Source organism: Andrographis paniculata, unplaced genomic scaffold (genome assembly GCF_009805555.1).
Source record: "Andrographis paniculata isolate CXL003 unplaced genomic scaffold, ASM980555v1 Contig79END, whole genome shotgun sequence".
NCBI classification, from domain to species: domain Eukaryota; kingdom Viridiplantae; phylum Streptophyta; class Magnoliopsida; order Lamiales; family Acanthaceae; genus Andrographis; species Andrographis paniculata.
The window spans coordinates 1235155-1259081 of NW_026137616.1; the positions used below are offsets into that span (position 1 = coordinate 1235155).

General features: G+C 35.6%; 7 protein-coding genes across 10 annotated transcripts; 6 read left to right on the forward strand and 1 right to left on the reverse strand.

Moving 5' to 3' along the window:
- Positions 1 to 1299: 1299 nt before the first annotated feature.
- LOC127240699 (chromatin remodeling protein EBS-like) lies at positions 1300 to 3980 on the forward strand. The gene is made up of 5 exons (XM_051259509.1): positions 1300 to 1536; positions 2220 to 2562; positions 2666 to 2734; positions 2872 to 3019; positions 3832 to 3980. Exons 1-5 carry the CDS (start codon positions 1464 to 1466, stop codon positions 3856 to 3858), a joined length of 660 nt encoding a protein of 219 aa, XP_051115466.1. The 5' UTR covers positions 1300 to 1463; the 3' UTR covers positions 3859 to 3980.
- Positions 3981 to 4015: 35 nt separating this feature from the next.
- LOC127240700 (uncharacterized) lies at positions 4016 to 5446 on the reverse strand. Its single transcript, XM_051259510.1, has 2 exons — positions 5341 to 5446; positions 4016 to 4641 (listed from the first exon to the last, which is right to left on the reverse strand). Exon 2 carries the CDS (start codon positions 4576 to 4578, stop codon positions 4135 to 4137), a length of 444 nt encoding a protein of 147 aa, XP_051115467.1. The 5' UTR covers positions 4579 to 4641; positions 5341 to 5446; the 3' UTR covers positions 4016 to 4134.
- Positions 5447 to 5616: 170 nt separating this feature from the next.
- LOC127240639 (uncharacterized) lies at positions 5617 to 10190 on the forward strand. Of its 4 annotated transcripts, none has more exons than XM_051259434.1 (4): positions 5862 to 6006; positions 6303 to 6486; positions 6851 to 7980; positions 9616 to 10190. In XM_051259434.1, exons 3-4 carry the CDS (start codon positions 6854 to 6856, stop codon positions 9812 to 9814), a joined length of 1326 nt encoding a protein of 441 aa, XP_051115391.1. In that variant the 5' UTR covers positions 5862 to 6006; positions 6303 to 6486; positions 6851 to 6853; the 3' UTR covers positions 9815 to 10190. The 4 variants fall into 4 exon arrangements, with proteins under 4 accessions (XP_051115389.1, XP_051115390.1, XP_051115391.1 ...); XM_051259435.1 differs by having other exon boundaries at positions 6303 to 6368; XM_051259432.1 differs by lacking the exon at positions 6303 to 6486 and having other exon boundaries at positions 5617 to 6006.
- Positions 9873 to 11286, forward strand: LOC127240641 (dirigent protein 22-like; the record flags this gene model as incomplete). The annotated part of the gene is made up of 2 exons (XM_051259436.1): positions 9873 to 9969; positions 10726 to 11286. Coding segments are annotated over 2 exons (579 nt in total), but the record flags the coding sequence as incomplete, so codon positions are not given.
- Positions 11287 to 15714: 4428 nt separating this feature from the next.
- On the forward strand, positions 15715 to 16809 carry LOC127240475 (glycine-rich cell wall structural protein 1-like). Its single transcript, XM_051259182.1, has one exon. It carries the CDS (start codon positions 15715 to 15717, stop codon positions 16807 to 16809), a length of 1095 nt encoding a protein of 364 aa, XP_051115139.1.
- Positions 16810 to 17218: 409 nt separating this feature from the next.
- LOC127240677 (septum-promoting GTP-binding protein 1-like) lies at positions 17219 to 19074 on the forward strand. The gene is made up of 6 exons (XM_051259477.1): positions 17219 to 17889; positions 17974 to 18109; positions 18191 to 18287; positions 18376 to 18415; positions 18499 to 18582; positions 18695 to 19074. Exons 1-6 carry the CDS (start codon positions 17548 to 17550, stop codon positions 18857 to 18859), a joined length of 864 nt encoding a protein of 287 aa, XP_051115434.1. The 5' UTR covers positions 17219 to 17547; the 3' UTR covers positions 18860 to 19074.
- A 672-nt stretch (positions 19075 to 19746) lies between these two features.
- LOC127240546 (vascular-related unknown protein 1-like) lies at positions 19747 to 21290 on the forward strand. The gene is made up of 3 exons (XM_051259270.1): positions 19747 to 20505; positions 20641 to 20766; positions 20873 to 21290. The coding sequence occupies exons 1-3, from the start codon at positions 19999 to 20001 to the stop codon at positions 21032 to 21034; spliced, it is 795 nt and encodes a 264-aa protein (XP_051115227.1). The 5' UTR covers positions 19747 to 19998; the 3' UTR covers positions 21035 to 21290.
- The last annotated feature ends 2637 nt before the right edge of the window (positions 21291 to 23927 follow it).

Below are 23927 nucleotides of genomic sequence, written 5' to 3' on the forward strand. Positions count from 1 at the left end.
TGTTGATTATGCAAATTAGTACCATAATAATTTTTTTCTATCACTACATATAAAATGTCTAATACAATTCAATATATATAATAATTGTTACTTAAATAATAGTACAGTACGTTGGTATATGATGAACTTATGATTATATAAAATTGTATTTGATTTTTAATTATTTAAGATATTTCAGTTTGGATTCAAATTCAATGTTGTGTTCTTTTAATAAAAAATTAATATATAATACATTTATTATTTTTATATTATTTACCAAATTTTTTATATTTCATATAAAAAATATCATTTAAAACTATTTTACCAAACAATTACACACATAATATTTCCTCTATTGGGCTCTTTATGTTATATTGTCCACTAGATCCAAAAAAAGACTTTAATAAAAAATGAGTGTTATAGAAAATTTATTAAGTGATAAATGATTGGTGATAAAATTAGGAATAAATAAATTATTTCCTATAAATAGATTATGAATAAATTTAATTGACGAATAAAAAAAATGACATAATTAAAAATATACTATCTTTTCTTCTCATAAACTTCATACAAAGTACTACTACTCTATCAGTATTTATAGTATGAGTTGTGTTTGATATTGATATTATATTGACAGTGGGTAAAAAGTACGGATGAAAAAACTCTTTTGCCCTTGCGAGTGTATTAATGTAAAAAGTAGCTGCAATTGTCTAATAATAATGAAAAAGTAAGGGTAGTTTTATAATGATATGATTATTTATAAAAATAAGACTATTGTTTTAGTACAGACAAAAATGATAAATATAACTATTGTATCAAAAGAGATAGAGTATTACTTAAATAAAAATTTAAATTCAACTTAGAACGAAAGACACTCTTAGAATTTGAAATTTTTTTTTTTATATTTTGTAACAATATTATTCACTTTCCATTATTTTTATTAAAAATATAATGTTTCTGTGCACAAAGATGTTCTCATATATTTCTGTAATGATAATTTTTATAGACACAGTGAATATTTTATGGTATAAGATAATTTTGATATTTTTTATATATAAAAATTAATTTTATGCTGTAAAATATGTATAGTTTATATAAAAATATAAAATATTTTAATATTAATATATAATTAATTTTATTATAATAAAAAATATTTTGAATAAAATAAATAAAATTATAAAAGAATAATTTCAATTAAAATAGATCCATTAATTGAAAATTGAAAATTTAATGTTATATAAATAAAAAATAATTTAATTACATTAATGCAAAAAACAAAGGAAAAAATACACACAAGATATAAAACGCATGCGTTGGGAATGATGGCAGCCGACTGAGCTAATCTTCCTTGTTTTATGACACAAATTTTTAGCCCCAAATTTTTTGTACCGGCCGGCAATTAGGGTTTTGAAGCATGCCCTAGAAATTCAGCAGCAAATACAGCTATTACAATTGTCCCGAAGGCGGAAAGCAAAGCGAAATCCATGGCGAAAACGAAACCGGGGAAGAAGGACCTCAACTCTTTTGTTATCGGAGGGGCCAACAAGATTGTCAGACGTATTGTCCTTTTACTATCACTTTTTTATTTTGTTTGGTTTGTTTTTGGATTTCTCACCCGAATGTTTATTGCTGAAATTTTTTATTTTGTTTTTGGATTCGTCGCTGAAAGTTCCATTGCGAAACTGCTTTACTTGTTTATGGTAGCCCAGAGAGGATGATTTTTGAAGTTCGTTATAATCTATAGTCTCCATTTTTTATGCTGTATATGTTGGAGACTGTCAACATTTTTAAAACAAATTAAAGAGTTTGGTGTTGATCATGGTTTAATATGATACTTATTTCTTTTTGCTGGAAATATTCTTTTTAGTGTCTAAAGTGATAGTCTTCTTTACTTTATGTATCTATGTCAGTAATCACTTACAATTCAAAGTACATTGTTGTGCTTGGTTGGTTAATTGGTTATATGTAAACATGTATTTGTATGGGTATTTAGGCTCAATGTAGAAGAAGAAATTGACTGGTATAATTGTTTTCTTAAAATTATTTTTCTAATTGGTCCATAATTAGTGGTGTAATTATATTGATTCTCTCTATAATGACAGTTACACATACACAACTTGTATATACATTCTGATCATTTTGTCTTTATTTCATAAGTTTGTGTTTTTTTTATTTTTTTATTTTTATTTTTATATATATATTTTCTTGTAAATTACACTAATCGGTGGACTTTTCTTTAGCTGGAGATTGTGTTTTGATGAGGCCATATGATTCAAACAAGCCTCCATATGTGGCGAGAGTTGAAAAAATTGAAGCCGATCATAGAAATAATGTGAAAGTGCGGGTACGGTGGTATTACCGCCCTGAGGAATCAATTGGTGGACGGAAGCCATTCCATGGTGCCAAAGAGCTTTTCTTGTCGGACCACTATGACATGCAAAGTGCTCACACCATTGAAGACAAATGCACTGTTCACAGTTTTAAAAACTACACAAAGCTTGAAAATGTTGGTGCTGATGATTACTTTTGTAGGTTTGAATACAAGGCTGCTAATGGGAGCTTCAATCCTGACCGTGTTGCTGTGTGAGTCTCTCTTCTTAAAATTTTAATATCAATTGATTGATACAAAAAATTTAGAGAGTGAATTGTGTTAATCTAATTAATAATTCTTCTTGTGCCTTCGAAGTTATTGCAAGTGTGAGATGCCTTATAACCCCGACAATCTCATGGTGCAGTGCGACCAATGCAAAGACTGGTTAGTATGGCTACATGTGTTTTTGTGTTTCATAGCTACAACTTATTTTAAGAACTACATTGATCTTCTGAAAGTTTGAACTGAATTTTTGCTATTTTTTTCCCTAATATTGTTATTATTGTGATGCATTGTTGAAGGTTTCATCCTTCCTGTATGGGTATGACTATTGAAGATGCAAAAAAATTAGATCGGTTCGTTTGCCCAGATTGTTCTTGTTCTTCGGACGATGATGATGGAAAACGATCTTTGAACTCATCTGGAGTATCACTTGATTCCGAGGCCAAGGTAAATGATATTTTTATTTCTTGATAGTCTATTCTATTTTATTTGTATTAAAGAATAATTTTTTAAATGGTTTTATGATATTGTTGCTGCATAATAGAATCTATATATACATAATAGGGGTATGATAGGTACAAAACATTTGTGATTGTATATCTTTTAGTAGAAAGTTCCCAAATTTATTTAGAATGATCTAAAAGATTATGGTATTTTCAAAATATAAAACAAACTCTACAAACTTTATGAAAAGATGTGGAAGAATTGCATAAAATATATATGTATATATACAAATTATTACAACATACTAATAGTTTAGTTTTTAAAATAATAAATCAAAATATACAGACTTTGAAAAAGAACCTTGTGCATAAAATATATTTTATCTTTCAAAGTAGTAAATTAAATCCACAAATTTATAAAAGATGTGGATGAACTTTTCAACTTGGATACATTAAAGATAACTACATTATTGTAGCATGCTATGTACAAAATCAGCTTGATTTAGAGCAAAGTTATCAATTTTATTTATAATGTTTTAAGAAAATAGAGCTTTTTATTTTGAGTGTTTTTCATAAATTTATTTTTAGATAAAAATAGTTGTTGATGTGATAGTATAAAAAATAAGTATAGTACAAACTTTGAATATATATTCTTAGTATCTAACAAATAAACTTGTAAAATTTATATGATAAGGCAAAGTGAAAATTTCTTTCTACAAGATGTCGTTTTAACAAATTTATGTCTGAATATATAAAATAAATTTTGAATCAGGCTTTTGTAACATTGTTTGTGTTTGATTTGATACTGTTGGTTAGGTGGGACAAAAGCGGCGAAAGAGATGAGAATTAGCATCCCATTTGCTGGATGTACAGCGGTAAATTTGCAAGACTATTGTCTCATTTTGGTTATGTTGAACAGACATTGTACATGTTCGAACATGGTGACTCCATTGCATTCATTGGACGAGGTTTAGACAATTTTTTCAGAAAGACTCGCAGGTAAGACCTAAGATAAATGACATTAACATGGTGGGACAGCAAATGTGTCTTGATCACTATCTTAAGACTTCTTTTGCCAACTACAACAACATTGATGCAAACAACACAGCTTCTGTCCGGCTAGTAATCATCGCCATATGCTCTAAAGCTGTATCGCTCTTGGTAGAAATCATTGAAGAAAAGATCGGCTTCAAACCATTTAGGGTAGCGAACAAGGTCTCCAGCCACGAATCTCATATAGCGCTCACTCCCTTCCGGCACCACTCTCACTTCCCCTTCTTCGATGTAAACCAGTTGATCCGCTTGCCAATCCCATGGAAGCTTGCACTTTCCTGTTTTCCAGACAGACCATCGTGAGACACCGAGCTTTGCCAGGCGTTCCTTTGATGCTCTCCTTTCAACCTTCACATTGTAGAGCTCCTCCAGCGATTTTTGCACACTCACGGGGCGTATACATACGTGCTTCTGTGTAGTGGCAGCAAGTCCTGTGCGTTGTCTACGGCTTTTATCAGCAGAGAAGGTTAGCATTGTGGGCATAACTGCATTTGCTGCAGTCATAGCCATAGCTACTTCACCAATGTGATGGCAATAAACTACAGGAAGATATCTGTAAGTGGATTGCAATTGCTGCATTCAAGCACAAAGCAACAGATTCATTCTGTTAGAAAAATACAGACTGGCAGTAAAACAAGAACTAAAGATGATATTTCAAATCATCTCAAGGCAAGGAGTGTGTAAAAATGCCTTAAAAACATTCTTTTTTTTGCATGTGACTGAGTTTAATCGCAACAGACAGCACCCTGTTCATGTCCATGAAGAAACAGGCAATAGAAATGAATTCATAGAGGCACGTGAATTTGGATCCAACCAACCAAAAGTAACTGTAAATTCTCTAATCAAGTTTCCGAAAAACCAGCACAAGCAGTAGACCACAGTAACTTCGTAACATCCACAGCACAAGCAACACAGAGACAACTCAATAAAGAAGCAGCAACAAATTAGTATTCACATACACGAAGAACAATCACACATTCACACTAATAAAGATAAGTGCGGAAATCGCAAACAGTAAAGCAATAGCGTTATTAATACCGATTGCAAAATACACTCGAAAAATTCCAACGTAGATCCTGAAACCTAACCAAAATATCTAAATTGATTCGCATTTCTTCGATTTCCACAGTGATTCCGAGCAAACAATGAATTCTACTCCATAAGAAAATTCCGGTTCCATAACGCAGAAAAAGGACAAACAGAACTACAGTAAAAACATATAAATCATTAGCAAAATGAACCCTAACATCAGGAGAAGAAAGAATTGCTTACTCTTCTGGTTCTAGTGTTGAGATGGTCTCGAACGAACCAGCCCTTAAACCCTTGTGTCCAGAGGTTTATCCACAAAATTCAGTTCAAACTGACGATGACGAATATGGTAGAGATTTTCCGTATGAAGGCTTAATTTGGGCTTACAAAAATAAATGGGCCCAAACAGTTCTCCATTTGAAAGATCCAAAGGCCCAACAGTATATCTCTTCTTAAAACTTTGTTGGGGTCAATATGATATTTTTAATACCTAAGTGGTTGAAATGCAAACAGAATTTATACAGCTAACTTTTACAGAAGCTCGGAAGAGAAGGAAGGGCAGTGCGAAGAAGGGAAAGTTGATGAAAGAGGAAAATGTCGGGAATCCCGCGCGAACTGATTCGCCAGGTTCAGATCTCCACTCGGGCGGCGGCAAATTTATCGGATTACGACCCGTCGGACGTGACCCTGCCTGAGTTGCCATCTCTCTCCTCCGAAATAGTTTCCTCCGATTTGCCGCCGCATCTCTGCTGCGACAACTGTAAAGGGAGGCTCCCTAGAGGAGCAGAGTCTATTATCTGCTTGTACTGTGGTCGGCGCCCTAATTACGATGCTCTCCCTGAGCCCATCTCTTTTACTTCCAGCGTTGGGTATAAGTGGTTGCTTCGCGCTCTCCGTCTCGATGGATCGGTATGCTTTAAGTGGATCCTTTTGAATTTGATTTACTCTACATTGTGCGTTTATTGTTTTGTTGAATGGATGCTTGGAACTTCTGTTAATTGTGTGAGGCAATGGAGGGGGATTTTGTTGCTATTACCTTGGATTGATTCGATATTAGTAAAAAAAGTAACAAATCCTAACAGTTTGCTTGTTGATATCTTAATACAGTGAGAATGTTGATTGGTTATTACTGCATGCAGTAGATCGTTTGAGCTGTTTTCTTTTGAGTAGTCACTTTAAAGGCAGTTAAATTTTGATTGCTGTAGGAGGTCTGGTGAATAACAGGAAGAAGATGCTGGCAATGGGGAGGAAAGTGGTTGGTTAGATGGAAGGCAAGTAAGAGTAGCCAATGTTATGTGGGCATTGGTGGTTCTAAAGGATAATAAGCAGGATCTTATAATGGGAGATGAAAATTATAATATTCAACCCCCAAATACTTCAATCACTTAGGTTGGATACAAATTCTTCTGTTAATTATGGCATTTGAAATGTCAGGATAAATTGAAGTGAGTGTAAAATTGTCATTCTTTTGCGTGCTGTTTGCATAGTCTCTGCCTATGTGAATATGTTTTTATGGGTTAGGTAGTATATCATGAACTTTTTTTGTTCACTGTTGTCACTCTGGGAAGCTATGTGTGGATTCTGTACTGGAAACTCAAATTAGGAAACCCTCTATTGTATTTTTGTTAAAGTTTTTCTACTGCGAGGTTTTCTAATAAGCTTCATTTTATTGGAAAAGGAATGATAACATGTGAGTGCTTTTCTGTTTTTATACATCATAAATTGCAATCATAATAATATCTCCACCTTTCAGGAAATGGTGGATCCAGCGGAAAAGAGTGAATGGGAACGAGGCGTGAGTTCTACTAAAGGTTTAACACCCTTATCAGATTTTTTGGATTTTAAGATTCACTGGCCTGCTGAGACAGGGAATGGAGAGACTAACATTTCAGACAACCTTTCAAAAGAGAGTAGATTCACTAATTTAAATGGAGTGGATCCAGGTAAGTTTTTTCCTAAGTTGAACAGAGATGTTACCTTTGATCCTTCCACTGAGCAGCCACTTAAGGAAAACAAGATTGGCACTGCAGACAAGGAGACTGTTGAAACTTATGAACAGCCGAATTTATTTCAAAATGTTCAGTCATTTGAACCACTGGACAGCTCTCCCCAAGACGATACCAATGATGATTTTTCCGAATGGAAGGCCGATTTCCAGTTTGCTGGTTCTCAAAATCAAGAGGGCAATTATAAGTCTGCTGGGAATTTTGCAGATTTCTCAGCTGATTCTGAAAATAATTTCCAGGTTTCCAAACCAATGGACTATTCAATAGGTCCGGAGATTGATCTCGGTGCTCAAATTGATTCTGTCTTTGGTCCTGGAAAAGAGTTTGATGATGGGAAACCAAAAGAAAATCCAGTTGCTTTTCCAGTATCCAATGACCTATGGAATAATCTTAGCTCCATTAAGTCCCATTCAGTTGATGGGTTTGATGCCTCTGTGAGCACTAAGGACGGGGGTCATGATGTTCTTGCATTTGAAACTTCAAGGGATCTTTCTACAAGTGCTGATTTGCTGCAAGATTTTCAGTTGCAGCCCAACTATGCAGACATTTCACTTAATAAAGCCTCAAATGAGGATCACAAAACAATTAATTTCGAATCATTTGGAGACGAGACAATAGATTTGAACTCATCTGAAGAATGGAACGATTTTGCTGGTTTTTCCAGTTTCCAAGGCCCATCCCAAATTGCACCTGAATATCAATATTCTACTTCAGAAAAAGATACTCCAGAGATAGATTTATTCAACTTTGACAGTAAGTTTGACGACGGAGATTTTGGTAGCTTTTCACAGCCAGACCTCTTTTCTGCCTCAAATAGCAACAATAATTCTCTCCTTGAAGTCAACGAGATCATATCGGAAAATCCTGCTTCAATCAGGTGTGTGCTCTTCCGCTGATCGGATATACTTGCTCATTTTTATTTTCTCCCAGCTTTTACTTGCAAAGTATATGTGCCATCTTTGGCATTCTTATTGATATTGAGTATCCCATCTGTATGACTTGTTATGATGGGAGGTAAACCTTCCTGTGTGAAGTGCTCAACAATTTTCTGTTCTACCTTATTATGACACTTTTTCTCACATAAAGAACGCCGAGGACGAGTTGCTAATTTCTTTGTACTCATTTCCTTATGATTGCTGCTACTTTCATACTGGTACTTTCAAAAGTCTTTTTCATTTAAGGTAAATGGGTAATTGGGGTTGGTAAATTTGTGTATAAATATCAATGTGATCTGTGCTGATGAGGTTTTTGAATTTAGCTCATCACTCAACACCTTCTGATATATCTTTCATTTTAATGTTTGGAGATATGATTGACTCTTTTACTACTATTTATGTTTTAGTTAATTGGAATGACCTAGGGTTTGGGCAGTTGCTACCAAAATAATGACTGTTTGTTATCGATAAGGTATCTGATTAATCTGCAATTAGTTTTCAGTAGATCTGCCTCATTCACGGTTTTGAAATTGAGTTACCAACAAGTTCCATTCTGCCAAACACCTTTTTAATTGTATCAGATTCTGTATCTATCTAAAGTGTAGCATGGCTTATATATACTTTTTTCCAGCCAGCTTCTTCCTTTTCACAGTATTATATCTACAAAGTTTCCATAGTAGTGTCCTTGTTGTTTTATTAACTTCCACTCTTGGAGTTCTTTCTTTAAGCCATAATATACAAAGATTTATGTACTATGCATCTTTCCTGGCCAGTAGGCCCTATTGTTTTTACTCAGGCCAACCTGTCTGGAGGATTCATGATGTCAGGGTTGAACTACCTAGGTCTATATGCTGAAATGAGTGTTATAGACAATAAGATCTTTGGAGCCCATGTCCTGTATTAATTTGCACAGGTGATATAGCTAAAGAAGGGACAACTTTTAATTTCCTTGTTTACATATGGATCCCTACATCGTTCCATTCCATTTAGGATTAGGAATAGGTTTAATCGGACCTGCTTTTTCCACATCTCTCATTATTTTTGCGACCCTATTCACCTCTTTGGGCTTCTATTGAATTGATTGTTAGGTGCTCCATTTTCTTTTCCCATTGAGGCCAAACCTAAACCTGTGCTCGAGAGATAGCATTGCAATTTTCTAAATAATACTCCTTTCCTGATGTAAAAAAAAAAGCACCAGAGTTCAACTAAACTTTCTGAATAATGACTAGACTTGTTGAGGTAGCCTGCAAACATACAATTTATGTGCCATAATCCTTTTATCTTTTGGATTTCTTATAAAACAGAAAACTCCGCACTTATGTAAGGTTAAGTGAGTTATTTGAAAGATAGATGTGAAACTTCACTCTAGTTTTTGTGAGTTATGCCCCTGTTGGACTTGGTTGCAGTACAAACAAAACATCGACTTTATTTTCTGAAATGAGGAATAGCTGGTTTAGCTCTTCTTTTTCTCTAATATACTCTATTTAGCAATCAATGTTTTACCCTCTCTATCCATATGCCTTCTTATTCCAACACTAGTGTACTCATGTTTGTTCTATTTACTTAACCTCTGCCAGTATTTTTGTCAGGTCGGATGTTAGTACCATCATCCTCCCTGATGCTTCGGGACAACCTTCAAAAACTGAAGACATAGTTGTAAAACCAGTGAAAGATGACGATGTCAAGACACTGATTTCGCAGATGCATGATCTTTCTTTCATGCTGGAAACAGAACTTTCTGTCCCCGCCTCTTCAGAAACCCACGATAACGATTAAGGACCTGTGTGGTTTTACAACACTGATCATATTCATATGTTTATTTCTTGACGTATAATGTGAATTCAGTGTCATTCAGAGTTGTGGGACATTTTTATGGTCAAGTCCCACAGGTTTCATACCTCGTTTGGTTTACAGATCTGCTGTAGAACAAGGTACATCTCGTTTAGGGGAGCTGTAGCTTTTTCTACGTGATAGTTGTTCATATTTTTCTGATGCTGTATTATGTCTTCTTCACTCAAACCTTTTTTTTTTTTTTCTTAAATAATAGAATTAAGAGAAACACACCCTCATTGTGTCCATGTGTGTACTTATGTTTATGAGTATTTTGGTGTGTTATGATAAGATGTTTTAAATAAAAAGTAGTTTGGTTCGATGCCTAATTTATTTATTTTTAAGCAGAATGATTACAGAGAGAGAGTTTGAAATTAAAGAATTGATGATCACATATTTAGCTCTGAGTTAGAAGATTGTTTTATATATAAACTGTATTCCCTCTCAAAACAAACACACCCTTTTTGTTTTTTTAATATTTACGTACAAAATTATTTATTTCATAAATTATCTTTCTTCCTTACCAGATTCTGTATATTGGCACATCCATCATCAATAAGTCAGCCATGGATGCAGACAAATTAAACCACACTAATTCTACAAGAAATGCTACAATAATATATTATACACCAATCTGCAGAATCTGTCATGACCTACATCACTTAAGTTTATAAATACATTCACCCCATCAAATTCATACATACATATAGCTCAAGTGCACCCAAAAACTTACTTAAATTTCTACTCCATTCTTCAACTATTAACATTTACAAAAATTATGATATCCAAGAATCCAACCCCTTCATCTTTCTTGATCCTTATATTTCCATTGCTAATACTAACCTACACAAATTCAGCAGAGCTAAATGGGCAGCTCAAAGAAACCACCATGACACTCTACTTCCAAGATTATTCCGGCGGCCCAAATCCGACGGTCCTCGAGATCAACGCCCAATCCGACGAGCTCCTACGCTTCACCAAATTTGGAGCCATGTTCTGCACGGATGATCCAATAACCGAAGGATTCGACGAAAGATCGGCCCAAGTGGCCCGAGCCCAAGGGCTCTATGTGACTTCGGCGTTGGATGGGTCGAACACGCATGTCTTGATATCGATCGTGTTCACCAACGACGAGTATAAGGGTAGCACATTAGAAGTGCAAGGCACGAGCGCGCAGTTCGATCGGGTGAGGGAGGTGGCGGTGGTGGGTGGCACCGGGAAGTTCCGGCTGGCCCGTGGCTATGCTACATTGGAGACTATTTACTACGATCATGCTCTTCATTATGCTGTTATTCAGAGCAACATAACTGTGTTACACTACACTACTAATATTGTTTGAGCATTGTCCATTGAGTGAAATTTTTATGAAAGATTGTAATAAAAGGATTTGATTTCAATTTGATTTTGAAGGAGACGTTCACACGATGTTGTTGTTGCTGTTATTATTATTATTATTATTTGATGTGACAAACGATGTTAGTTATGTGTTGAAGATAACAAAGAATACATTGTTTGGTATGAATGGAATTTTATAGTTTTGAGCTGAAGTAATCAGTCGATGTGGGAGTTAGAAACAATGTGGATTTATATATGTCTAGTCACGTCTTGTTTTGGGTAAAAACACAAGGTTGTGTCATTTTGTGAGTTTGATTGCCGCAATTTTTTTTTTTCTTAAAAAGCATTGTATCAAACAATTATTATTATTATTTTTTATATTATACTGCAAAGCTATTTTAAAGTTATTACATCAACTTCTATTTATATCACATCAAACAATTATTTAAATTTTAACATTTTATTTATATCACATCAAACAATTATTTAAATTTTAACATTTTACTGCTCAAACAAGAAAACTAAAATCCACCAACAAACACACTCTAATTATTTTAATTTTATTCTATAACATTTTCAGACACATTACTAGGTCAACTTGTGAGGTTTCTAAAAAAAAATTGAATTTGATATATGCTTTTAGCTAGAAAAAAGTTACTCTCTCCGTCCGAAACACTCTACAACATTTTATTTTTTATTTGTTTCAAATTCACTGTAATATTTTCAAATTTAGAAATAATTAATAATATTTATATACATATATTAATATATACGTTACTTTATCTCATGACAGAAAAATAAATAATTATTTCTCTCTCAAATCACATAACTTAATATCCAAATTATCTCTAATTACCGTATTTAATATTCTCCACCTAAATTTTCGTATCAAACACAAATGTTGCACAGTGTTTGGGACGGAGGGAGTAAGTAATTAACGTTTGGATTGCAAATCCGCAAACAAATTAACAAATTATTAATGTAACTATGTATTGTCGTTTATATTGAATAGGGTTTGTTCACACGGCAAATTAAAAGTGCATACTGTAACCTAACAACTGCCTATTTTGCAAGTTGACCCATTTGTTTGAGGAAATTAATTAAATTATTGGTCAGTCAGTTGCTAAATATTTGTAGATAAAGCTTGCTGAATAAGGTTCTTAAATATTTTTTCAACCATATATATACACACACTAGTACTCGTGTGAGCACGGCTAAGCCGCGCAAATTTTTATTAGGGTAGAATATTTTATTAAATAAGTAATTCTTACAAACTTATATATATACTGAATTGGTTGGAGAATCGTCCAATAGCTAAATTGAATCCCTGAAGTGGTACCAAATGATATATAAATAACTAACAGATAATATAGGCAAATATTATTGTTGGGCAAGGAAAAAGTATGGACAGACGCGGAGGTCTGTCAAGAGGAAGGTCGGCAAGGAAGAAGTATGGACAGACGGTCTGTCAAGAGGAAGGTCAGGCAAGGAAGAAGTATGGACAGACGCGGAGGTCCGTCAAAAGGAAGGTCGGACAAGAAAGAAGTATGGACAGACGGCCTGTCAAGAGGAAGGTCGGGCAAGGAAGAAGTATGGACAGACGCGGAGGTCTGTCAAGAGGACAGTCTGTCCATCCAAGGAGATAAGACAAATAGAGCCGGTCGGTTGCTCTATGGTCGAGACCATAGTCGGTTGCTCTGTGGTCAGGACCATAGTCGGTTGCTCTGTGGTCGGGACCGAGGTCGGTTGGTCTGCAGTCAGGACCGAGGTCGGTTGGTTCGAGGTCGGGAGCACAATCGGTTGCTCTGTGGTCGGGACCACAGTTGGTTGGTCTGCAGCGGGACCGAGGTCGGTTGGTCCGTGGTCGGGACCACAGTCGGTTGTTCTGTGGTCGGGACCACAGTCGGTTGGAGAAAGTTGCAACCGGCGAACGGTTGAAGGAAGTTGCAACACGTGTCAACGGAGGAGAACTTGGTGGACGGTTGACAGCAGTTGTTGTAACCGACCAAATGGTGGTTCAAACCTCTTTTTTAAGGAGTTATTTAAAGGTATGTTTTTGACCTAAAAAAGCATCTTCAATCGACAAAAAATTCAAGAGAATTTCTTTTGGGGATCACCACTTTATTTTCCAATCTTTATTTTTATTTTATTTTATATATTCTACAGTGTTTAGAGATCTCTAATTTCAGGTACTCATCTATCAAATTCGAAGATATTTCTCTATAATAATAAGGATAATGGTAGCAGGGTCAAAATAAAGAGGTCGGTCAGAAGAAGGGAGGTCGAATGAGCAGGTTGGATGGTCTGCAGTCAGTTAAGCACGTCGGTTGGTGTGCGGTTGGGTTCGGCGTCGGATGGTCCGCGGTCGGATATGCAGGTCGGGAAGCCCGCGGTCGGATAGGCAGGTCGGGAGGTCCGCGGTCGGATAGATAGGTCGGTTGGTCCGCAGGCGGATAGCCAGGTCGGTTGGTCCGCAGGCGGATAGACAGGTCGGGAAGGTTCACGGTCGGATAAGCAGGTCGGTTGCTGCGAAGATCAAGTGGGAGGAACATAGTTTGGTCGTTTGGTGACCAATGAATAGTTTGGTCTAGAAAGAGGAGAGAAAGAAATATAATCAATTATATAAATATATATATTTTTTTTTATATCTGTGCAACGAACCAATTTTTAAAAAAAATTCTTTTGATGAGAAGGAGGAGAACCGTACAGTCGGCTGGCATACGGACTGTCAGACGGTCTCTTGGTATAATGACTGTCAGACGGTCTCTTGGTAAATATATGTATTCAATAGCCGTCCGGTCGGCCGCAATTTTTTTTGTTTTGCGTGCCCACCAAATTAAAAAATTCTTACGTTAGTTTCAAATGTATTTTTTTAATATATCATAGATTTAAAATATTATAATTAAATTATTGTATTAAAGTAAATTTTACGATCTACAAAATGATATCCATATCAATATATTTTCTACAACTAAATCACTACAAATTACTAATGGAATTGAAAAAACACAAACCTCAACCATACCCAATATCGTCACTATAACTGACAACGTGGGAGTAAATTGACAAATTAACTGATGTAAAGATTCAAGTAATTTAGTAGAAGGGGTGAAATAGTCATTTTATATAACCATTTTCATATGCAAGTATTAGGATATAATTTGAGTAACTAAACTGGTTTTTCTAAATGTGACAAATCAAACCAATAAAAGTTTCGGAACGTTCTCGGAAGCTCCGCCACCCTGTAAATAAATTTAAATGCATGTGAAATCAATCATAATGTATACGTTATATTATTATTATTATTATTATTATTAAGATGGTCGATCGAGTTTGAATTGGAGTTGGAGTTGAGTTATGGAGAGGGACACGGCGCATTAAAGTTGAACCCGATCAATGCAACTGCCACATTAATGGTACACATCAGACCCAGTCTTCCTTTCCCTTCAAATTAAATATCAACCAATCCCCATCCTCCTCATTAATATATAAAATACTTCAAATTAAATTATATATGTGTAGTGTAGATCTCTGGCCTCTGGAAAAACTAGTAATTTACATTGAAAAATAAAACGTATTTACCACTAGGTAAAACTATAAGAAGCTGTACGTGTAACCCTCATGCGTGCATGCAGCAATGCACGTAGTTATGTTATCACTACTCAGAATGAATTCATGTATGTCTGTCTGTATGTTACTACTAAACTTGTTAAACTTGAATTAAAATCCGTTGCCGTGATTAATTACTAGTCGGATGGAACCGCCGCTTGTATCCAATCCAATAATGAATTTATAATGTTCATATATCTATCATCACCTACATACACATACTTTCAATCCATTATATAGATATATATATATATATATATTAGTCAACGCATTGAATTAGTTCTTGAAAAATATGTCAACCCCACCCGCCCTATCTTATACTCAATTAGATGCAGAGGAGAAAAAGTCCACCATGGGAAACGCAAATGTGAAATGGCCAATTAGAGAGAGAGAGAGAGAGAGAGAGAGAGAGGGGGGGGGGGGACTGGTGGATCACCGCCGATCACTTTATATGGGAGATAAATATGTATGTATATACTATATTATAATATTATATTGACTTTTGAATCTTCTTCATACTTAGAGTGGAATTAAATGCTCCCGCGAATTCCCCATCTGCTCCAATTAACGCTTTGCATAAACATAACCATGCAACACATTTATGGCTGTCCTGGGGGTTGGGTTGGGGTGGGGTGGGGTGGGGCAGACAACAACTCTCTATACTGTACTATACTATACTATACACTGAAGAAGAAAGAAGAATTAAGAAGATGTCCCATGCGGCATTATTGGCCAGTTGTTTTTGTTTCCGTGTATATATATGGATGGGGTTTGAGAGGGGTTTTGCATTCATCCCACTGAGTCACTGAGTGAAGTTGATAGAGAGAGAGAGATCTAGAGAGAGAGGTCCATAGATCGATCGAATCGATCGATCATCGAGGAGGAATTAAGTAATTAGAACAATGAGGGTGTTCCAGAAATGGGTGTGTGTGCTGGTTTTGATGGGGGTGGTGCTGCTGAATCTGAGTTTAGAGTGTGTTGGTAATGGTGATGGGAAAGTTGAAAAGGATTACTGGAGGGATGACGACTGTAGGTATTCACGCCGAGGCTGCTATGGGGGCAGGTTTGGGCGCGGCCCGGGCGGATGGGGCCGCGGCCCGGGCCGCTTTGGTCGAGGGCCGGGCTATGGAAGAGGCGGAGGACTTGGAGGTGGTGGGGGTTTGGGAGGCGGCGGAGGGCTTGGAGGTGGTGGTGGTTTGGGAGGCGGAGGAGGACTTGGGGGAGGTGGTGGTTTGGGAGGCGGAGGAGGACTCGGAGGTGGTGGTGGATTGGGAGGCGGGGGAGGTGCGGGAGGTGGTGTGGGTGGAGGTGGAGGTTTAGGTGGTGGCGGAGGAGCGGGTGGGGGTCACGGCGGAGGATTCGGGGCTGGCGGAGGAGTTGGTGGAGGTGCGGGAGGAGGTGTTGGAGGAGGTGGCGGTTTTGGCGGTGGAGGAGGAGGGGGGCTTGGTGGAGGCCATGGTGGGGGGTTTGGAGCTGGAGGAGGAGTTGGGGGAGGGGCTGGCGGTGGTGCTGGTGGTGGAGGGGGAGGAGGAGGTGGTGGTGGAGGAGGAGCGGGAGGAGGTAGTGGTGGAGGATTTGGAGCCGGTGGAGGAGTCGGCGGTGGTGCTGGGGGAGGTGTTGGCGGAGGAGGTGGATTTGGGGGTGGCGGAGGAGTAGGTGGCGGTGGAGGTCATGGAGGAGGCTTTGGAGCCGGAGGAGGTGTAGGTGTTGGTGGAGGAGCCGGCGGTGGGGGCGGCGGCGGAGGCGGTGGAGGTGGTGGTCGTGGGGGTGGATTTGGTGGAGGAGTTGGCGGCGGTGCTGGTGGAGGACTCGGCGGTGGAGCTGGTGGGGGTCTTGGTGGCGGAGCCGGCGGAGGTCTTGGCGGTGGGCACGGCGTGGGAGGTGGTGGAGGGTTGGGAGTTGGCATCGGCATTGGGGTCGGGATAGGAGTTGGCGGCGGCGCTGGCCACGGAGTTGGAGTTGGCGGCGGCAGCGGCGGCGGCGGTGGAAAAAGATGATCAATTTGAAGCCAAATTACATGCCATCAAATGTCTTTTAATTTTCCCTTTCCTTCGCAAACAAGAAGTAATTTTTCAGTAAAATAACCTTAAAAAAAAAAAAGTCTAGTTTTCACGCATGTTTCTTTCATTTTACAGATGTAATTGTGACTTTTTTTTTTTTACTTTGTCCTTCGAGAAGCGAAAAACAAATGATTGTCATTTGCCTGCCAGGCCCAGCCCTTCACAATTTGGGCCGATTTGAATATATCAAATGTAATGTATGGCCCGTTATCTATTTTACCCTATCTTCTACAAAATGTAAAGTAAAATAGAATAGAACAGAACAGAAGGGACCAATAAGTAATTAAGGAGATGAATTGCAAATTAAATATGTATGTATGTATGTAAGTATGAAGGAAGGCAACAACCAAAACAAACTGCCCGCCCAAAACTCGGTCAACCATTGTCCAGTCCCCACAAGCATCGGTACCCACCCGCTACTGTGTCGAAACGACGCCCACAAACACAATAACCCCATAAAGAAACAACCAATAATTCCACCAACGCAAGAACAACAACAGATCTCCATTCCAGAGGATTGGATTTGAAGGATTGGATCCCCCTCCCTCTTCAAATCCATCCCCCATTTCCCATTTCTGTTCGTATTCTTCTTATTCCTCCTGCAAGTGGGACGCCATTGCCAATTAGGTTAATTAATTGATTGTTTGATTGATTGATTGACTGATTGATCGCATTATGATGCATCATCGTGAGCAGCAGCTCCCCACGAAGACGAAGACGACGACGACGACGAAGCTTCAGTTGAGCCTAAAGAAGTCAGTCCTCTGGCGGATCTCCACCCTTCGCCGATGTCTCCGTTCCTTCTGGAAGCGATTCCATGCTTGTTGGATGCTCAAATCCTCCGTCAAGTGCCGCCATTATCGAGCCGCCGGTGCCTTCTCGTCTCCCCCTCCCCCACATCCGCCGGCGAAAAGTACTGCTGCGGCGGTCGTTGATCACGGCAGGGACCCTTCAGATTTAGTCTCTTTGAAGATTACTTTGTTCGGCGATTCCCACGCTGGGAAAACAAGTTTCTTGGTCAGTGCTGCAGCTTCATCACTCTTCTTCTTCCATGAAATAATTAATTAATTAATTAGGTTTGTTGATTTCCCATAACTGCAGACAACATTTGTAGGAGAAGAGCAAGGGCAGAAGCAGAAGCGGAAGCAAGTTGCAGTGACAGGAATAAACCAGGTGGTGGCTAAAACATTAGATGTCAAAGGAGCAAGAATTTCTTACAGTGTTTGGGAAGTGGAAGGTCCTTCTCTTTTCCTTTTATATGCACAAATGTTTGAGCAGTTTCAATGATTTATATGTATGTATATATGTTTGTATACAGGTGATCATTCATCACTTGCCCACATTCAAACAGCCTGCAAAGATTCTGTGGCTATACTCTTCATGTTTGATCTTACAAGTCGACGCACGTTAAACAGGTACAAATAAGATACATACATACATATCTCATGAGAATCTATCTTCAAATTAACAAGAATCCATCTCCTGGACTCTCTGTAACTGCAGTGTGATCAAATGGTATCAAGAAGTCAGAAAATGGAACCAGGTAATACATATATATATGTATATATGTATCTATCTTCCTTGCAACATACTTGAATCTGAAGTCTCCTAATTGGGCAACTGTAGGCTGCGATCCCAGTATTAATTGGAACCAAATTTGACGAGTTTGTCAAATTACCAATAGATCTGCAGTGGGCAATTTCCAAGCAGGTAATGTATAATCAATTACCTAATTTGTGGATTCAGGGGCGACACAAGCTAGCTAATTAACTCAAGTTTCTTCTTGTCTGAAATATATATATATATATGTTTATATATATAGGCAAGATCATATGCCAAGGCACTCAAGGCCACATTATTCTTTTCAAGTGCAACATACAATATAAATGTGAACAAGATATTCAAGTTCATCACAGCAGAGCTCTTCAATCTGCACTGGAACTTGAAGCGCAACCTCACCGTTGGCGAGCCCATCATCGATTTCTAACTTCAATTTTCTTTTAGGACAATCACAGTCAACCAGTCACTGGACATTGATTTAGCTTCATGGTGTCCACTGAATTTGTGTTGTTTTTCTTTTGTGTAATTTTAGTTTTGCAGAAGAGTGTAAAGCAGAGGAATTTATGCAGTGCTTGTAGAGATCATTGCTGCCTCTTGAAATTCTCCTATTTATGTTTCAATAAAAATCCCTTTTCCTTTTCTTTTCCTTCCCCAACATTTGTTTATTTATTTCCCATTTCTTGCCATGTACCAAATAACATTAATGGGCTTCATGATCACATGAAAGTTCATTCAATCCTAAAAAAGAGAACTACTTGCAAATTCCCTGATTTTTAGGTCTAGGAAGGAAGTATGGAATGCCATGATAAAAAACTAAAAAATAAATATTTTGAGTTGGGGATGGGGATGTTAGTGAGTCACCTTCATTGTTCCTACATGTAGATTATTATAATAATTTTATATCAACATTGTTCAATCAATAATCTTTTAATATTAAAAACAAGAAGAGATTGCACAAAAGTCATTGATTTTGTTTGATTTTATTGAGGGGTTTCAATCCTACCTATAGTCCAATATCTAATAAAAAAATGACTTCAAGAAGCAGACTTTTATTTCTTTCTTTGTTAATTTCTTCAATTTTGTGGGAAAATGATTAAAGTAACAATAAACATTTGGAAGAGATGCATGGCATGTTGATGTTATTGCTTGCCAATGTGGATGAGAATACTAAGTAGTCCAAAAAGGCATATAAATATGTTGAAGGTTTCCATGCCTAAATATGTCTTGAGAGTTGGGACTTCTCTCTTGTATAATTTGCAACATCATACACACACACACACACGTGTGGGTTTGTGTGTGCCACTAAGGGAAAGCGCAGCCACGAAATTAGTAGTAAGTAGTAGATGTCCTCTACTTATTTACTGTACGGTCAACCACAAGAAAAAAATATTTTCTATTGTTTTTGTGTTCCTCAATTTATTTGTAAAAATTAAAATAAATAAATAAAATAGTATGAAATTGAATTTGTTATCATCTCTCAACTGATCTTAACTGCCTAATGGCCCACCCCCAAGATTCCACATTGTGGGCACCCTTATTTCCTCAAGAAAAATTTCACCCCCTTTGATGCCCCCAACAAAGAAGATTATACATACATACATACATACATATCTATATCTATATCTATATCTATATATATATATACATACACCTAAAAGGGCCTCAATTAAGAATCAGCCCCTCACCAAAACCAAAACCCATCTCCTTCTTGACAATCAAACCCACTTTTTCTTCCTTTCTTGCATATTGGAAAACAATCCCATGGCTAATTCCTATGCCCACAAGAACTTTATCAAATCTGATCTTCCGGAGGAGGAGGAGGAGGAGAGTGGGTGGACTGCTTACCTGGAGGACTTCTCCAGCTCCGGCGGCGGCGGTGGCCGGAGCTTCGTCAGCAGCAGCCCATCTCTGATGTCGGACGCAGCGTGGAATGGGATGGACAGCAGCCTCAGTGAGATGAGGAGATTGAACTTCAAGAGGAAAACCACCAACAGGAAATATTATTCTTGCAACGATCGAGACCATGATTTGGAGTTGGAGGATACTGCCAGCTCTCCTGTCAACAGCCCTAAGGTCATTGATCATAATCGTATTCATTTATATTCAATTCGATTCAATTATAATTCACATATACAGACATGGACGATGAGGGGATATGGATGGATGATGTCTGAAAAAGTAGTTTAATTTGGTTGATTGAACGAACAGGTTAGCGATAACAATAGTTCCAGGCCGTCGGAGGTCAACTACAGCTACAGGAGATTATTTCATCACGACAACGACAACGACAACCATAATATTCATCATATTACTGCTGCTGGGAATTTTCATCAGGTAATTTATCAAAAACATATATTGATCCGATCAAATTAGAATTCCACTCGACCGATCGGAATGATTTTTAATCAAGAATCTTGCAATTGAATTTCACGATCATCAGGGCAATATGTCGGAAGTTGGGGCAGACGAGAAAAACGAGAAGACGACGTCTGAAAACAAAAATAATAATAATAATAATAATAATATTGATGAATACGTCAACCTGAGGAAGAGAGGGCTGTGTCTGGTTCCAATGGCCACGTTCATCAATTTCCTTGGCTGATGAACTCAACTATTCATTAACTATATCTATATCTATATCTATATATATATCAGTCTGTCTGTCTGTAGGTATACGTATGTATGCAATAATTTTCTGATGAATTAGAAATGGTACTGTTTGATGTACAAGATCTGAACAAGGGATAAATTTTGTGTGTATATATATATATATGTATGATATATGTGAAATTTGCAAATACTTTTTTGTAATTATTTTGTGGAGTGAGTTTATTTAATTTACATGGATTGGAAGTCGACAATCACATCAATATTAACTGATGCGATGCCATGTCATCATACAAATACAATTAGCTTTTACTAATTAACCTTAATTTATTGCATATATTATGTGTATTATTATTATTATCACTAGAGTCAGTTATAAAAATGATTTTATTTTTCAATTTGTATTGATAGCTGATGTAACGCTTTTGACAATTTTTGCAATAAAGGTTGGTGTTAATTACAGTCACCTTTCAGTTGGCATAGTTACAAACTTTTTGTTTTTCTTTTAATTAAAAAAATAAAAAAAAAAAGGAAAAAGGCTGCGCCAACAAAAAAAATATAATTAATAAATTATATTAAAAATTATTTCTTTCGTCTCAACTATTGTATCCATATTACGGTAAGTCCTTCATTTTTTTTATATGTTTCTTACTATAAAACCCAATTAACATGATTTATAGGCCATGACCAAATAATAATAATATCCCGTAAGATGGGTAGCGTACGATGAATTTATATTTGTAAAATTATGAGTTCAAATATCAAAATTTTTTTAGGCAGTTTCTTTAAACAACATAACTAGACATTGTTATAACAACTTACTAATTACATAATATCGATTTTTTTTTTTTAATCTTAATTTTGTTTTTCTTGGACCGAAAACCTCACGAAATATTCTATTTCTAACATATATAAATATTCTAATGATTATTGATTACAATCTTGCATTGGCTACATATATGTACATAGAACATAGTCATCCATTGAAATTTTTTCTATAGTCTTAATTATCTTGGAACAATTTATCCTAGATTCTTCTGTTGACTCTACATTATGTGTATATTTTTAAAATTTTGTAACATGCATGTATTGAAAATTTAAATATTATTTACAACGGCCACATTCAATCAATATATATATGTGTATTTTTATGTAACTAGGCTAGGCACAAATTAAATTAATAAAGAGAATTTATACTTATAATTCATTTGTAAGATGTTTCATAATGTGCATGAAAACAATTTAATCATGTCACTATAAATAAAATTTAAGACATACAGCCCTTTTAATTAATTACAAGTAAATACATACTGGATTGTTTAATTCAGTTATCATTTTAATTTCTTATTTAAATTTCATGTAAATCTACAATGAATATTTGAAATTTCCAGAAAGAAAATGTATTCTTCTCACTTTTTATGAATGAAATAAAATAAAATTAAATAAAAGGTTAAGTTGCAGAAGTCAAATAGTACATGTGCAATCATAGAATGTCTGTTTCTAAACAAGTAGTTAGTTGATTGCTCAATTTTCATATATTATTGCATTTGGATTGTGTCATGTACAATGTCCTCGTGTGTATCTGTTTTTAGTTATTTTATTTTATTTTACATATTACCTATTTGGAAAAATTTTAATATAATTTATCATGTAAACAAACTATTCTGACTTTTATTTATTGAGTAAAATTTTATTAATTTTAAATTAATGTATTTGAGGGCACACATAAAAAATAAAAAATTATTATATATATGAGGAGATGATTTTATGTAAACATTATTTGTTGTGAGGATTTAAGAAGTTCCAACATTATTAATTAACTCTCAATTTTATTTTTAAAATTATCACATCAAATATATATTGTTATTTTTTTTATAATTAAACTATTGCATCAAATATTTATATGATACCAAACGTTCAATTGAATTTAAATATTTATATCATTTCAAAATCACCAATGTCTCTACTTTCCTAACAAATTTGAAAACAATGATTTTTTTTTTTTATATTTCAGATAAAAAAATTTACCACATATTTGATAGTAGTTTACAATAAAAATAAATTATTTCTCTTATAAAATATCATATTAAAATACTATTTAAGATGATATCTTATAGAGATAACAACAATTTATTAGTTCTTTTGTGGTTTTAAATTGAAATCAATACTATTTACTTTGAACAATTTTTAATAAAAATATATTATTTTTTTGTTCAAAAAATATTATATCAAAATACTATTTTAATTTTTTTTTTTTTAAAAAAAACACTTCATTTTAAATCAATTTCAAATTATTATTTTCTTTTGAAGTGTTTACAGGAAAAAAAATTATCTTTTTACTATACAAACATAAGGTAATATAAAATACAAAAAAAGGAAAAAGAAAAGAAATGATCAATAAATATAATAAGCACAGGTTATGAAGTTTAAACTTTGGGTCTGTTCACATATAAACTTTTATTTTTCTATACTTTAATATTTATTTCACTTAAAAAAAATATTTGACATTATTTTGACCACAAATACACACACAAAAATATATATAAATATGTGTATAAAAGTACATATAAAATACAAGTGAAATTTATAAGTGTATTCTTTTTTAGTTTAGTTTTATTATGCAACTATTGCAATTTTCTCTAAAATTGAAAATATATTATTCTCTCTCATAAAATATCACATTCAGATTATTATTTAAACAAATAAATCAAACTCTAAAGAAAAAAAGAAAAGACAACTTTTCTTTCACAATTTCATGATTTGCAATATAATTTGGATTGTTTCATAAAATCGACAGACCTTGGATTGATTCAATAATATTTATAATATGAAATAAAATAGTTTCAGAAAAAAATTGGCCACTTGCTTTGGCTGATTAGTATTGAGGA

Coding starts and splice junctions, on each gene's coding strand:
- LOC127240699 (XM_051259509.1), top strand. CDS start 1,464: ATGGCGAAAACGAAACCGGGGAAGAAGGACCTCAACTCTTTTGTTATC. Junction 2,563..2,665: donor AATCCTGACCGTGTTGCTGT/GTGAGTCTCTCT, acceptor GTGCCTTCGAAG/TTATTGCAAGTGTGAGATGC. Junction 3,020..3,831: donor CACTTGATTCCGAGGCCAAG/GTAAATGATATT, acceptor ACTGTTGGTTAG/GTGGGACAAAAGCGGCGAAA.
- LOC127240700 (XM_051259510.1), bottom strand. CDS start 4,578: ATGGCTATGACTGCAGCAAATGCAGTTATGCCCACAATGCTAACCTTC.
- LOC127240677 (XM_051259477.1), top strand. CDS start 17,548: ATGATGCATCATCGTGAGCAGCAGCTCCCCACGAAGACGAAGACGACG. Junction 17,890..17,973: donor CTGGGAAAACAAGTTTCTTG/GTCAGTGCTGCA, acceptor CCATAACTGCAG/ACAACATTTGTAGGAGAAGA. Junction 18,583..18,694: donor AGTGGGCAATTTCCAAGCAG/GTAATGTATAAT, acceptor TTATATATATAG/GCAAGATCATATGCCAAGGC.
- LOC127240546 (XM_051259270.1), top strand. CDS start 19,999: ATGCCCCCAACAAAGAAGATTATACATACATACATACATACATATCTA. Junction 20,506..20,640: donor CTCCTGTCAACAGCCCTAAG/GTCATTGATCAT, acceptor TTGAACGAACAG/GTTAGCGATAACAATAGTTC. Junction 20,767..20,872: donor CTGCTGGGAATTTTCATCAG/GTAATTTATCAA, acceptor CACGATCATCAG/GGCAATATGTCGGAAGTTGG.
- LOC127240475 (XM_051259182.1), top strand. CDS start 15,715: ATGAGGGTGTTCCAGAAATGGGTGTGTGTGCTGGTTTTGATGGGGGTG.
- LOC127240639 (XM_051259432.1), top strand. CDS start 5,692: ATGTCGGGAATCCCGCGCGAACTGATTCGCCAGGTTCAGATCTCCACT. Junction 6,007..6,850: donor CTCTCCGTCTCGATGGATCG/GTATGCTTTAAG, acceptor TCCACCTTTCAG/GAAATGGTGGATCCAGCGGA. Junction 7,981..9,615: donor GAAAATCCTGCTTCAATCAG/GTGTGTGCTCTT, acceptor AACCTCTGCCAG/TATTTTTGTCAGGTCGGATG.